Genomic DNA, 15,365 nt, shown 5'->3' on the forward strand with positions numbered 1-15,365 from the left:
TGTGTTGGCTGCAAGCAACTCAAATGCCCTGCCATTGTGCTATCGCTCTGGCCTCCATTGGTGCTAGTTTTATAGTGTTTGTAACCAGTAAACGCTCCTTCCTTTGGGGACATGTTCTTTGCTGCATGTACAGTGATTCCCTAAGCTTAGTGATGCTGATGTTTAGCACTTAAAGACACGCAGTTACTGTTTTGTACTCAAATTCTTCTCAGGTAAAGGGAGATTTGATTCACATAACTGATGTCAAAAGCCCGGTGATCAGAGGTGCTCTGGTGTTCTTGATATTAAATCCTTTTTATTCAGATCAACTCTTTTTGCAAGACTTTTCATTTTATGACTTCTTCATTTTCACTCAGCAAGTGTTCAGGGGTTATTCTTGGCTCCGTGCTCAGGAATAGCTCCTGGTGTGCTCTGAGACCCTATGGGATGCGAAGGTTCTAACTAAAATTGACCATGTATTTGCTGGACTTTCATTCCAGCCTCCTTTATGGCCCTTTTAAAAGTTAACACACCACACTAAACTCAGAGTTCTACCATTAACAAGTGTCTTATGAGAAACAGACAGAAAAGCACCACTGCCTGGTAGTTCAGGATAGAACTGGGCAAAAATGCCCAATTCATCTCAAATACTTGAGCAGAAAAAGTTCCACTGAGTTTGTTCCCACAAAAAGGAATTATCTGTGTTCCCACTTACGTCATGGGAATGAAGACACAGCCTAAATTCACATGAATGGAGGAGTACCTTGTGGTACCCTAGGTACTCTAGGTGATGAATCTGGTAATCTCCAGACACCATGGCCAGTGGTTCCCATATGAATACCTACCTCTCAAGCAGCCCCTTGAGAGGAAGTAGCACTCAGACACACAATCTGCTTGTCCCAGCCCTTCTGGAGAAGATAGTGTCTATTTCCCTCCAACAAAATGAGTTTAAGGTCTTACATGTGCCAGGTACCAGTCTGATGTTTTGTGGTTCTAGGAATGCACAGTGAGAAGAGAAACTTATACCGAATGCTTTCAAGAGAAGGTGCCCATGTGTCCTGGAGGTCAAGAGGGGTGGAGTGGAGGGGATGGGAGGAGTGTAGGGATGGGGAAGTGGATACTGAAGAAAGGCATTCAGGTTCAGCCTGGATGGGGACAGGATGTAGGAGAACTTGGACAGGTGAAATCTGCAATATGGGTCTTTCTGGCCAAGTGAAGAACAAGTTCAAGAGCCTGAAGTGTTCTGGGGCAAGAAAGGAAGATAGGAGCACAGAGATACTATGGAGGGTAGGGATATGCCTAGTGTATACTAACCCAGGTTCTATTCCAGCACCATGTGGAGCCCTGAACATTGTTGGGTACAGCCTTGAAGGTCCCCAGAAACTTGGCAGTGGCCCATAAAGCTCTCAGACCCGGCTCTCTTTAAAACTGTCCCAGGGCTGAGGGATTACTCAATGCACCTACTGGCATGCTGGAAGCCTGGTTAGTTCCTCAGTACCAGGAGGAGTGACCCCTGAGCATCAATGGGTATGGGCCCCCAAACCAACTGAACTATTCCCTGGTCTTTGTTAAGAGAGTCACCTTTACCCCTGACCAAAGCCAGGCCTCACCTGTGTTGTCCCCCCATGTACACAAGCATTCAGGCAATAAGTAGCATACATCCCCCACCCCACCCTCGGCTTGTGTCCATTTCTGTGATGCTGAGAGCCAGTGAAGCCAAGGGTCCTGGGTTGGTAACACTCTTCCAGAGGCATACTCTTGTGACATGGAATTGTTGTAGCCATCACCATTTTGGTCCCTCCAGCATCCAATCCTCTTGCTCTGGGAATGGCCACTCACTTCCCTTGGGGACTCAGAACATTCCTCCCAAATTTCTTGAATATAGATTGGGCACAAGCTCCAGATGAAGGTACTTACCAGGCCTGGCATCCTATAGAAAAGATGCCACATAATAAATATCAGGCCATCAGGTGGTTATATGTCTATAAAGAAAATGGCAGGAAAAACCTCATTTGGGGTGAGGGCATTAAAACCATGTAGACATTGGGGGAAGAATAGGAATAGAAGGAATGAACACAGAGGCCCTAGGCAAAGGTCAGACTGGTGGGCTCAAGAAGTAAAAAGGGGGAAAATATGTACAGAACAAGTTGATGAAAAGTTGGTTGTTGGCCAAACAGAACCTTGCTCACTCTGGCCCAGAGTCTGACATAGAAATGGGAATTTTATCCCAGGAGTGTCAATGAATCTTGACCAGGGAGGGGCCTTGGAGAAATTGGGAAAGACCTGTTCTTTTTCTGAGAGAAGTAAAGGGACAGGACAAAGAAAAAAAATCAGTGTAGCTGGAGGTTGTTCCAAGTGATAGGTTCCTGCAAGCAGTAAGAATCCCTGGTTGCGGGGCCGGGCGGTGGCGCTAAAGGTAAGGTGCCTGCCTTGCCTGCGGTAACCTTGGACGGACCGCGGTTCGATCCCCCGGTGTCCCATATGGTCCCCCAAGCCAGGAGCAACTTCTGAGCACATAGCCAGGAGTAACCCCTGAGCATTACCGGGTGTGGCCCAAAAACCAAAAAAAAAAAAAAAAAAAAAAAAAAAAAAAAAAAAAAAAAAAAAAAGAATCCCTGGTTGCAGCCATGCCTGACCTCCAAATCCTGGTACTTTGCTATGAAAGCAAATACAATTTTTTCGTTGCTTAGTCTCTGATGAGCTGATTCCTTATAAGCTATATTCTAAAGCCTTCAATATAGCAACAACAGAAAACTGGTGTGTACATATAGGTGTGAACTTATTGATAACTGCAAGATACTAGAGGCAACCTGAATGGCTTTAATGGTCATTCAGCATGTGTCCCATGCTAGAACGGAAATGCACATGTTTTGAAACAGCTTCTGCTGAATCCAAGAATCATAGGAGAAAATGGTTGTTTGAAGGGAAAAAGAAGGAATTCCTTTTTTCATACAGAAACCCAATATGATCTAAGCTAGCAAAATCAGCAAGGTGAAAATTTTTTTTGTTTTGTTTTTGGGCCACACCCGGTGATGCTCAGGGGTTACTCCTGGCTATGTGCTCAGAAATTGCTCCTGGCTTGGGGACCATATGGGATACCGGATTTTAACCACTGTCCATCCTGGATTGGCTGCATGCAAGGCAAACACCCTACCATTGTGCTATCTCTCCAGCCCCAACCAGGTGAATTTTTTTTTCGGGCCACACCCATTTGATGCTCAGGGGTTACTCCTGGCTAAGCGCTCAGAAATCGCCCCCGGCGTGAAGGGAACCATATGGGATGCCAGGGTATTGAACCGCAGTCCTTCCTTGGCTAGTGCTTGCAAGGCAGACACCTTACCTCTAACGCCACCTCGCTGGCCCCAACCAGGTGAATTTTTAAAGAAACTTTTCTTATATTTATGATTAAAATACTTTCAGCCTTGCCATTTTTCCTTGTGCACATCTCTTGGTAATAATTAGAAAAAGGAAACAAATATTTCATGGTGATTACCGGGAAAGACATGGGAGACAAAATTTCTCTCTTCACAGAACAGAGCCTTTCATTACAAACACGTGAATGCCCACAAGCTCCTGTAAGTGTCCCTGCCACTTGCTTTCTGCCACACCTGGGAGCTCACACCTTCAGCTGTCTGAACACATGGACTCACTCCAGGAATAACAGAGAATTGATGTGCTTAGATGTGTTGGAGCGCTGAGACCACCTGAGGAAGGACAGTGACCGTCATGCTAATGATGCCTCAGAACAAGGCTACCTTTCCTGGGCAGGACCTATCAGAATTTCCAGTACACTGATGGCTCTAAACTACTGCTTCATAAAACACCAAGCTTTCTGTGAAAGTTTTACAGAGACTTTCCAATATGCTGCTTTGCCAGTTGTAATGCTAAGAAAACACATAGGTAGCCAAGGGCACCCTTGGAATCAAATGAAAACTGTGCTAGACCCTAAGATCACTGGGCCCATTATCATGGCTCAGTCTTGAATAACTTTAATAAAGAATCAAAAACATCCAGGCTGCCTTAGCCCATCCTTTTCTTTTCTTTTTGTTTCTGGGGAAAGTGATGTACACACAGCATTTATGGTTCTGTATACAGGAATAACTCCTGGCAGTGCTTAGGGGACCTTATGGATTTCAGGGACCAAATCTGGTTGGCTGTGTGTGAGGCATGCATGACTGACTATACTAGCTCCAGCCTGCTCATCCTTTGTTTTATCCAAAGTGTTGCTATTTAAAATTTTTCATATCAAAAAAATTTTTCATATTGTTGAAAAGGAATTCGGCAAAATTTATTCCAAGGGGGAGTTTTGGGGGAGACATGAAGTGGAGCCCGTTGGGAGACATGAGAGTTACTATGCTCTAGAGCTATTTAGAGATTAGGGGGGACTACTGCAGAATTTTGGTGATGAGTTCCAGGAGCCCTGTCTGAAGAAAAATCCATATAAAAACTGAAAAAATAAAACAAAATGTGCGTAGTATTTTGGTCCCAGGATTTTCTGGAGTTGTGGATTTGGAGGGGCCCGAGAGGGCCTAGAACAGCACACTCCTTGTACTGTGGACCCAGGAGCTAATGAGGAGGGTGTCTGTGTGTGTGTGTGTGTGTGTGTGTGTGATATATATATATATATATATATATATATATATATATATATATATATAGAGAGAGAGAGAGAGAGAGAGAGAGAGAGAGAGAGAGAGAGAAAGAAAGAGAGAAAGAGAGAGAGAGATTCTCCTGTCCTAAGGCTCTGGGGTCAGAAGGCCCTCAAAGCAACTCTTACTACTATCCCCACCAGTCATTTTTATGTCTCACCTTCAAAACACAAACCTTTACCTTCCAGCCCTAAAACAAACTGCGCACCAGGCTTCCTCTCTGAACTGTTCCCCATGCCCGTATAGTTGTCGTTTATTGGGTCAAAAGAAAAATGGGCTTGGCAGATGGCTTAAAGAACTGGAGCACAGCATTTATCTGGGACTAGGTATTTTTTTTTAATATTTATTGTGACCAAAGTGCATTACAAATCTTTCACTGCATCATTTATGGTACATAGTGACAATGAATGGGGGGCATTCCCACCACCAGTGCTATCCTCCGTCAGCCCCTGTTCCTAGGATGCATCCCATATCTCCCTCCTCTACCCCCCCCCCCCCAGTATGCTAGTGCAACTGGTCTCCCCTTTACAGTTTGTTGTAGATTGAGCATCTATTCCACCGTCATTGGAGATAAAAAGGATAAGAAAAAGGGGAGAAAAAAATTTGGTGACAACTACCAAAAAAAGAAAGAAGAGAGAGAGAAGAAAAAGAAAAGAAAAATGGAAGAAAAAAAAGAAAAAAAATGGACCCGGCAATAAAAATAAAAATAAATCTCTAAATAATAACCACAAGAGTGAAAAAGAATGAGAAAAGTGGAAGGAAAAAGAGAAGGAAAATAAAGTCAAAAACTAACAAATCAAAACAAAACAAGAAAAAGTATGGGTGCTGGAGTGGTAGGGTTTGGCGTTCCCCCCCCACACACACACACTTTTTTTTTTTTTTTTTTTGCATAGGCACAGTAAGCATTGGGGAAGAAAGGGAATTCCCGTGGCCTAAGAGATTCAGGGTTTCTCCATCCTTGAAGCATACCATCATGGGATCAACCCCTGGCTCCATATATACTCATTATCCCATCCCAAAGACTTTTTTGTGATGCCAGGAAAGTTTTCTCTCGGTTGTGTGTGAGAAAGTCAAGCCACTGTAGCTAGCAATCTTGGTATTTGTGCAGGTTATAGGTCAGGGTCTAGGATAGAGTCTCTAGGTTCTAGACTAGAGGTTCCTATCCATCATTGTTGTGGTGTTCAGTCTTCTGTAACACTTGCTCCCTGTTTTCGTTCAGTCCCTAAGACGAAGTCTAGGATATTATGGATTCAAAGGTTCTGCTCAGTCTCTGTTGTCCAAGTTGGACCTCTGCAATAAGACATCTTGTTGTTGTTGTTGTTGTTTTTTATGTGTTCTGGACTACAGCCTAGGGTAGGGTTTTCCTTATTAGTCCCAAGGTAGGCTCTGTTCAGTCACGGTTGTCAAAGTCAGTTTTCTGTTGTTGGTGCTCTTATTTTTCACAGTTCAAAGGATGATATCTCTTATGATTTCCATATAGTGTTAGGTGATGCGATAGGACAGCCTGATCTTAGGTCAAGTTTTCCTTTCCTCGTTGTCATATCAAAACTGGCACAAGTTGGTGCCAGAGTAGTGTTATAAATCTCCCAATGGAGCTTAGTTCCTGGTGGTGTTGCCCAGAGCTGTATCATTTCTATGTCGGGGATCTGGGGTTTCAGATTGGACTAACATGTCCAATCTCCTGGGGATGATTGTATCCACATGACACATGTTCAGGATGGGAGGCACCCTTCTGCTATAAAAAGTGAGTTCTTATCCCTAGAAGATAAGTTCTTGTTTCTGTGTCTATGGTTTCCCCTTTTTTTTACTGTGCCCATACAAAAACATATGGTGTTAGACTGTGTTGCTGGTGCTATTCTGGGTAAGGATGACAGGCTGCACACACACACACACACACACACACACACACACACACACACACATATATATATATATATGTGTGTGTGTGTATATATGAATTGTTTGTGATTTCGGCTTGGAGTCAGTACGGAACATCACGTGCATAAAGACTGACTTTAAAGATCTATTTGAGTGTTATCCAAATCTTTGGTATTCCGTTTCCTTTCCTAGGAACAGTCTAGAATGAAGAACATTTTTAGATAATGCTTAAAAAGTATATTTGTCATGTGGGCGCAAATATTATTATATAAAATAATATATAAAATATATAATATATAAAATATAAAATAATTATAAAAATGATTATTAGTAAGAAAAGACACCGCTGTGGGGGTCCAGTATGAATATGGGAGGAGTTTCCCTCCTCCCTCCTCCCCCCAGAGCCCTGAAGACACTGAAGACCAGTTTGGCATGGGGGGATCTCGGTCTCCTGGACTGAGTGGTCAGCCCAGAAGGCCATTGGCAGCTGTCTGCCCAGATTCCCAGCCATACCTATAGGAGAGGAGCAGGAATCCTGGCATGTGGGATTGTCTGGGTCCAGCTGCAGCCTCCCTCTCCAGTATGAAAAAGCATGGGAGAGGAGTTTGCCTCCTCCCCATTCCCCCAAAGCTCAGATGCCAGACCTGGCCTTGAAAGCCAGCTTGACATGGCAGGCTCTCGGTCTCCAGGACTAACTGGTCAGTCCTGGAGGCCTTTGGCCAGCTGTCTGTCCAGATTCCCAGCCGTGCCAGTAGAAGAGGAGCAGTAATCCTGGCATGTGGGATCTTCTGGGTCCAGCTGCAACCTTCCTCTCCAGTTTGAAAAAGCATGGGATTAGAGTTTCCCTCCTCCCCCCAGAGCCCAGTTGCCAGACATGGCCCTGAAGACCAGTTTGGCATGGGGGATCTTAGTCTCCTGGACTAAGTGGTCAGACCAGAAGGCCATTGGCCAGCTGTCTGTCCAGATTCCCAGCCATACCCGTAGGAGAGGAGCAGGAATCCTGACATGTGGGATAGTCTGGGTCCAGCTGCAACCACCCTCTCGGGATTAGGTATTGAGCACTGCCAGGTACAGCCCAAAGAGCATAAAAAGCAAAAACCGAACCAAACCAACCAATAAAAAAATACCAGAAATCTATATCTCACTCTTCTGGGAGTCTGCATCCAAGAAGGGACTGGCAGATTTGGGCTCTCCCTACCATTTTTTCACCATGTCCTCACATGGGAGGAGTTTGAGAGCTCCCCACCCATGTTCCCTCCCAGAGGCCTATCTCTACAGTCACAGCAGGGTACAGTTTTAGCTTGGAGAGCCAGACCAATAATCATTCCACAGCAGAGGGTCTTGCTCAGAAAACGATACCACTATAAACCTCCTGGTTCAAGCTGAAAGCCTGCCCCAGGCTTCTTTCTCCCTCCCTCTTGCTGACTTCATCCAGCTTTACATGCTTAAACCCCCTAGATCCCTTTCCCACTGCTTCCTCCCAAACCAGTCAACACCCTCAGTGCCTCCATCTCAGGGTGTACAGTCTCTTTTTTTCCCAGAGCAGCCCTAGCCTTCTTTGAGAAATACAGATCTGAAGCCTGAGAGATAGTGCAACGGCTGGAGCACTTGGCCTTGTATGTGGTCAGTCTGGGTTCAATCCCCAGCACCCCATATGGTACTCAGAAGTGATCCGTGAGCACAGAGCCAGTAGCAAGCACTGATCACTGATTGTTGTGGCCCCAAAACCAAAAGAGGCCAAGATCTGGTTTTCTTGAATTATTACTGTTTGCTGTATGTTGTATCAAATAATTAATGATGGACCTGGATGGCGATGGATGGAGAAATCTTTCTCTGCCATCCCAGGTCATGTGGCTCTGCAACCCCATCCAGCTGGCAGGTCCCAGGCCCAGGTGAAAGGTGAAATCACTCACTCACAGGCAGGCATCAGGAAGCATTAACTTTATTCATGCCCTATTCACCACATGTGTGTGGCCTACTCATAACCTTTCAAGCACTAGTTATTCTTGGCCCTGCATCTAAACTCCTTTCAGCCATCTTCCCTTTGGGCTCCATGCTGGTCAAAGACCAGAACACAGAGACCCAAAAGCCAGAGCGCTGAGCAGGGCCAAAAGGGCGGAATCCCCTCGGTCCAAGGCTTATCTAACTTTTCCAAGACCCCTCCCAGGAATGGGCGGGGTCTTGCAGGTAAGGTTACACCTAATATTCAGTTCCCAAGACCCCTCCCAGAAATGGGTGGGTCTCAGGTAGCTACACCTAGATCCAGGGTCTCAGATAGGTACACTACAGCTGTAGACTAGAATCTGTTGAATGGGGCTTTTATTTGCCTTTCTCAGTATCATGATTCAGAGAAACATGACTGCACTCATCATATCTCTTAGTAGTACCACAGCACAAAATAAAATGAAATGAACTGGATCACTTAGAACCTGCCTGAGGCTTCCCACTGCAGTTAACTTAGGTACACTTTGGGCCATCACTTTAGAGAAGGGCTCAGTGAGAGCCCCTGCCCCATGCCATACTCTACCCCCAAATCTTCTAGCTTTCCTTCTGATAGAAACTCTCCTAATCCTAGGTGCTAAAGCTGCAGGCACTGCAATGTGCCCCTTCCTATCAGACACAAACAACAGTGGTAATGAACTGAGGAGGTGGTGGGCCGAGGGGTGCATGCAGAGCTGAGGATCAAACTCAGGGCTCCTGCATTTGAGGCAAAGGGATCTACCATGAGTGCTGCATCTCCCAGCCTCCCCCTTTTTTGTCCAGAAGCTTCTTCTTCAATTAGGTCCAGGTACCAAACCTGTCCAAATAGAAGTTAAGGTTCGGCTCAGCTCACCTCTGTTGACACGCCATCAGGAGTTGTTCTGGGCGGAGTGGTTCACGACCTCTGTGACCATGTCTCCGTTCACGTTGATGGACCTCTGTTCACTTGGCTTCCGAGGCTCTTCTGGGCTCGGTTGGTCCCAGCAACGGCAGCCACAGGTTTTGGGCAGCCGCTGTGTGGTAAGCGTGTGTTGGGGATCAACATCTTATTTATTTTTAAAGGACAGATTGTTGGTGGTAGACTTACATGTAGAATTTCAAAGGTGCGCAACTAACAGTACAATATAGGGAAAATGTTTGTATTAAAGTGTGGAGCAATGTGTTGAAAACCATTATTTTAATTTTGGGGGGCTGATAGGTCAAACCAGCAGTGCTTGAGGGTTATGTATGTCCTAGTTAAGGAATTGTTCCTAGTAGTGCTCAGAGGTCACTACCAATGGTAGTGGAGGCGCCAAGGTAATGCTTGGAAGACCATGTGTTGCCAGAGAATAAAAAGGTGTTGACTGCATGACAAGTGCTTTAACTTCTGCATTCTCTGTCCCTCAAATCAGTGACTGTGGACTTCTCGGCCTCCAGAACTGAAGGGCATAAATGTTGGACATCCAGTGTGTGGCACTTGGTATAGTAGCCTGGATGCACAGAAAAAGGTCCTTCACTGTAGGTATTTTCAATTCCAGGAGAGCGGGATGGATGCTCTTTTTGTAACTGATTTTTCAAGAGGTATGTTAAGTCAACAATTACTCAAGGAGGGGGAGTTCATACACCTTCCAACTGAGTCTCTTTACAGGAGCTTATCACAAATGGGCAGTTTGCTAAATATCCAAGTCCAAGACCCAGTCTAGAGGTCTGGATATGAATGCTCCGGATGTAATCCCTGGCCTAGTCGCCAAATTCTTAGAGGTTGCTGGGAAAAGAACATTGGTGTGTGTGCCAGAATGGGTTGGCTGCTAAACTCCACCCTCTGGTTTGTTCTCACTCAAAATCTGTTCCTTTCACAGCTATTTTTGTATCTGGGTAAATTATACATCACATAAAGACTTCCATTTTAATATTATTATTCAGTGGCATCAAGGACATTCATATTGTCAACTAACCATCACTTATATTGTCTACTATCTTTCATGTTCAGATGCTCTCATCTTCCCCAATTGAAGCCCATGGAACACAGAATTTCCATTTCCTTACAGATGACAAGAATTCCTGTGTGTCTGGGGATACCACTAAGGTTCCTCACAGAAAAAAGAATCTTTTGGGGGGATTTCTGATTTGTAACTTGGGTATAAATCCCTTCCTTATGTTTATTATCTTTAAAAAAATCCCTAAGACTGAATAATATGTCATTGTTTTGATGGTATCAATCCACTTTGTTGATCCATCCATGGATGCATCCAGGCTTCTACTTTTTGGCTATTGTGAATATTCTTACCATAAACATAGGTGAACAAATAACTGCCCAAGTTTGTGGTCTTATATCTTTTGTGCAAATAGCCTGAAGTAGTTTTTGGAAGACTCACCAAAACATCCCCATGGAGCTTGGCTTATTTTATATTCCCACCAGAAACTGGCCCTCCCCAGGATTCCAATATACTCACAAGTTTGCCAACATGTGCCTTTGTCTGCTTCTCTGATCGCAGCTGCTCCAATGGGTGAATCAGAACCTGCTTTTATTTAATACTTTAGGGTACTATGATGAATTGATCAATGAGTGAAATTAAAGTCATGTGTTATTTCTAAACCATGACTTTGCAGTTAGCTTCTAATTGTAGGATTTTCTTTCTTTTCTTTTCTTTTTCTTTTTCTCTCTTTTTTTTTTTTTTGTGTGTGTTTTTTGGGTCACACCCGGCAGTGCTCAGGGGTTATTCCTGGCTCCAGGCTCAGAAATTGCTCCTGGAAAGCACAGGGGACCATATGGGACGCTGGGATTCGAACCGATGACCTCCTGCATGAAAGGCAAACGCCTTACCTCCATGCTATCTCTCCGGCCCCAACTGTAGGATTTTCTAGGTAGTAAGGGTTTCTAATCAGGGTTGTACTGTATGCATGTTCTATTGTTATGGTGCGGTTCAAGGGAGAGTAAACAAAACAGCAGGACAGGAGAGCTATCAATATGCAGAAGAGCCAAATGATAGGGGTGGGGCCTGAGAAAGAATCCACATCAAATAGCATTGGGAGCCAGTTCAAAATGAGTCCAGGACAAATCAGCAGATCCAAAACCAGAGCAATGTGGGAGGGAGGGAACCTCCATGTTTTGACTTAAGCAATAATGAGATTTCTTTTCTCTTACTTAATTTTGTTTCCCTGCTCCTTCTCTTTACCTCATTGAAGTCCATGTATCTTTCTTTTCAATGAGATCTCATTTCTTTCCTTTTGCTAGTCCCAAGTTCCTAAGGGGGTGGAGGTCCTGTTTTCATTAGGACATGGGTGAATGAATAGTAGTCCTGAATTCCTTTTATTTTTATTTATTTATTTATTTATTTTGGTGTATTTGTGAGCCCAGACCACACTTGGGGGTGTTCAAAGCTTATTCCTGGCTCTGTGCTAAGATATTACTCCCATTGTGTTGTACCCGGATGGACCAAATGTGAATGTTAGGGATCTAACCAAACCTGGCCACATGCAAGACTGTATCCCTGTAATTCCGACTCACAGCTTTTCTATCATTAGCTCCTACAATGGTCTCCCTACACCTTAAATTCTTGCTTAATGTGCTGATGCTGATACGGCTATTTGTGGTTAAGTCACATTCACATGTGAGCTGCCAGTGGTACATACTAACATTGACACAATATGGTAAGCAAAGGTTAAAGTTCCTCTGGTGTGTGGGTACTAAAGGTTGCTAGAATATTCTTGAAACTTCCCAGAGACTCGCCAGAAGTTCAAAAAGAGTCTGTAAAAAAAAAATCCAATTTGTTATATTTCTTTTTAATTAAAATCATATCATCGTTTCTATTTCCTAAAATGAGGCAGAATGGTAAAATACATATAAAATTAAGCAAATATTAAAAAAATAAAAATCATCACTAATTAAAAATACAATTCTAAAAAAAGTTGATAGAGAGATAGTACAGGGGTTAAAAGACTTGTTTTATGTTAAACCAAATCCAATCTGATTCCCAGCGCTGCATCTGTCCCTCAAAACACTCGCATCTCCGGGGCTGGAGCAATAGTACAGTGGTAGGGCATTTGCCTGGTATGTGGCTGCTCAGGATGGACCTGGGTTTGATCCCTGGCATCCCATATGGTCCCCCTAGCCAGGAATGATTTCTGAGTCCATAGCCAGGAGTAAGCCCTGAGCATCACTGGGTGTGGACCCAAAACAAACAAACAAAAAACCACTCGTGTCTACAAAAGAAAATTAAGCATTATACCAAGATGGTTGGTCTTTACTTTTAAAAAATTCTTATTATCTTTGTAAGTAATAACTAAATGAGAACATATTGCTTTCCTATATGAGATAAATTTAGACATCATGTGAGATTAGAAATATTTGTAAATATGTGAAAGCTTCTGTTTGTACGTTTATAATGATAAAAAACAATTCATGTTTCTAATGACATTCTGGGAAGAAAAGACAAGTTCAGATATTTCTTTTTTTTTTCAATTTTTTATTTAAACAAATTTATTACATACATGATTGTGTTTGGGTTTCAGTCATGTAAAGAACACCACCCATGACCAGTGCAACATTCCCATCACCAATGTCCCAAATCTCCCTTCTCCCCACCCAACCCCCACCTGTACTCTAGACAGGCTTTCTATTTCCCTCGTACATTCTCATTATTAGGATAGTTTGAAACTTATTTATTTCTCTAACTAAACTCATCCCTGTTTGTGGTGAGCCTCATGAGGTGAGCTGTAGCTTCCAGTTTTTTCTCTTTTGTGTCTGAAAGTTATTATTGCAAGAATGTCTTTCATTTTTCTTAAAACCCATAGATGACAGATATTTCTTATTCCTTGTTTTTATTTAACTCAAAGTAACAAATAACAAAAACATTTTAAAAATATTTCCAACACTTGAGTTTTCAGTTAATTTTTGGTTTATGACATATGATTCATTAGTTCTTTCCAATGTCAAGTAACACATCTTAAAAAGTTGTAGCAGGCTTTACACCTAGTAATATTAATCAAAAATCAAGACTCTGTTATTAGTTCTGATTCTAAATATTTCCTGCCACACAAAAGCTTATTAAAACAATTAATCATAAATAGGTTAGCAATTAATTAGTTCTGAATGAAATGACTAAATATAGCACAAACATAGAACCAGGACCTATGCTTTTCTCTTTTAATCTATGAAAGTCCATATGATGCCTGGTAGAGTTATATCAAACACAATTACATAATTCAATATGAGGCCATTGAAACAGTAAGGGAAATAGCAGAAAATCCCATGGCAATATCCCATCATTTGAGTGGACGTGCTTGAGTCGTGCCAGATAAGTGTCCATAGGGAGCTTCTCGGCACTGCAATTTCACATTGGCCTGTGTCTTCAAGGGCAAGCCTCTTGCAGGACTAGGCATGATTCTAGTGTTTAAAGGTATGTATTTGTTTTTGGTATGTTGTTTATATGAAATACCCTTCAACATGTCCATCAACTTCAATTGGTCTTCAACTGGAGACAGTCATTCTAACGACATTGAAGTTACAGCTGGTGTGGACAGACAGATTTCCAATATGGTGCTTTTCTAAATGATCCACTTCATTCCCCCTTTTATCTTATGTGCTGACATCAGGCATGAACCCTGGGTGCGGTGCAAATCCACTGGGCATTGATGTTTAAATGTCACGAATCCGAAAACGCCTTACTAGTGTATCATTTAACTTCCAGTTGAGTCATTCTTCACATTCAGCAGTGAGTTTCCATGATACCTTCCTGTTGCCAGTGTTTTCAGAACACATCTATCCCTGGCTGAGAAAAATCTCATGATGAAAGACTAATGTATCACAGAATCCAAACGAAAGAGCTACTGACATGGGTCAGTTCTAGTATGATTCAGGATAAGATTTTTGATTCGCAAACGATGCCTGAGAACCAGGAGTCTTACTCCCAGGATCCCCAGAGAGTTTCTATGGCCTCCCTCTGCTGGGCTTCTAAGAGGCAGCTACAAGCTCTATCTTAAAGGTAACCTCCCACCACCACTCAGTTTCTATTTTTAAAAGCACCATTCTAATGGGAACACCCCTGCCCCGAATTAAGCTGGGACTGAGAGTTTACCACTATCTTATGTCACAGAGTTTAAGTTAATTTGTTAGCTACTGATATCCTTGCTTCGGACTTTAATACTTGGTCTGGCTTCCAGTCACAGCAGATTTCTACCTGGGCTGTAGGTGAGGGTAAAATATCCCATGGAGAACTCCTTCAATAACCACATTGGGAAAATCTGCAAAACAAAAAGGAACAGCTTTTTTTTTTTTATGCATGCCGACAGAAAAAGAACATGTACAGATATACAAACAGAATTGCACCATGTAAAGGAAGCAATTAGTGGCTTTGCAGCATTTCATCAGGTCAGGCTGACTCTTAGCTGGGACTCAGCATCTGTGGGCGGGCAGATGTGCTATCTGTCATGCTGGGCTGCGTCCAGCCACCTCGGTGTACCAGGACTGCGTGGCCAGATTTGTAGCTTATTGATTTAAGGGATGTTCTAATGGTGAATGCTGCTAGGCCCAGTTCTTTTATCTGAATGTTTTCTCACAAGGAAGATGGATTACACTGGCAATTCAATTTCTAACAAAAATCTCAATACACTTGCAGGAATTCCAAGATTTCTATGGGGAATACTTTGCTGCAGTTTTTCCACTGTGGTTTACAGCAGCCTATAGTCTAAGCTGTTGTGAGTGGGCTTGTTCTATTGCCCTGAGTTTTGAAGAACAGTGAGATGGGGCTGTCTTCCTAACTTAAAAAGGTACATTTTGACAAATGCCATCCTGTCAAGCTTGAAAACCAGCTACATTCTTAGGAAATATACACAAAGGAAACTCAGGGGTACCGGGTATGTTGGTTCACATTCTTTGTATCAGAGCAGCTAGAGTGCAAG

At 43.1% G+C, this 15,365-nt stretch overlaps 1 protein-coding gene across 1 annotated transcript in view; it reads right to left on the reverse strand.

The window, feature by feature from the left end:
* Positions 1-13,267: 13,267 nt before the first annotated feature.
* Positions 13,268-15,365, reverse strand: part of SNX24 (sorting nexin 24) — a 161,722-nt gene continuing 159,624 nt past the window's right edge. Inside the window, exon 7 of the mRNA XM_049771409.1 lies at positions 13,268-14,708. Coding sequence (XP_049627366.1) covers positions 14,641-14,708 — 68 coding nt within the window. The 3' untranslated portion in view covers positions 13,268-14,640. The remainder of the gene's footprint in view (positions 14,709-15,365) is intronic.

The sequence above is a fragment of the Suncus etruscus genome, chromosome 4, assembly GCF_024139225.1.
Source record: "Suncus etruscus isolate mSunEtr1 chromosome 4, mSunEtr1.pri.cur, whole genome shotgun sequence".
Lineage (NCBI taxonomy): Eukaryota > Metazoa > Chordata > Mammalia > Eulipotyphla > Soricidae > Suncus > Suncus etruscus.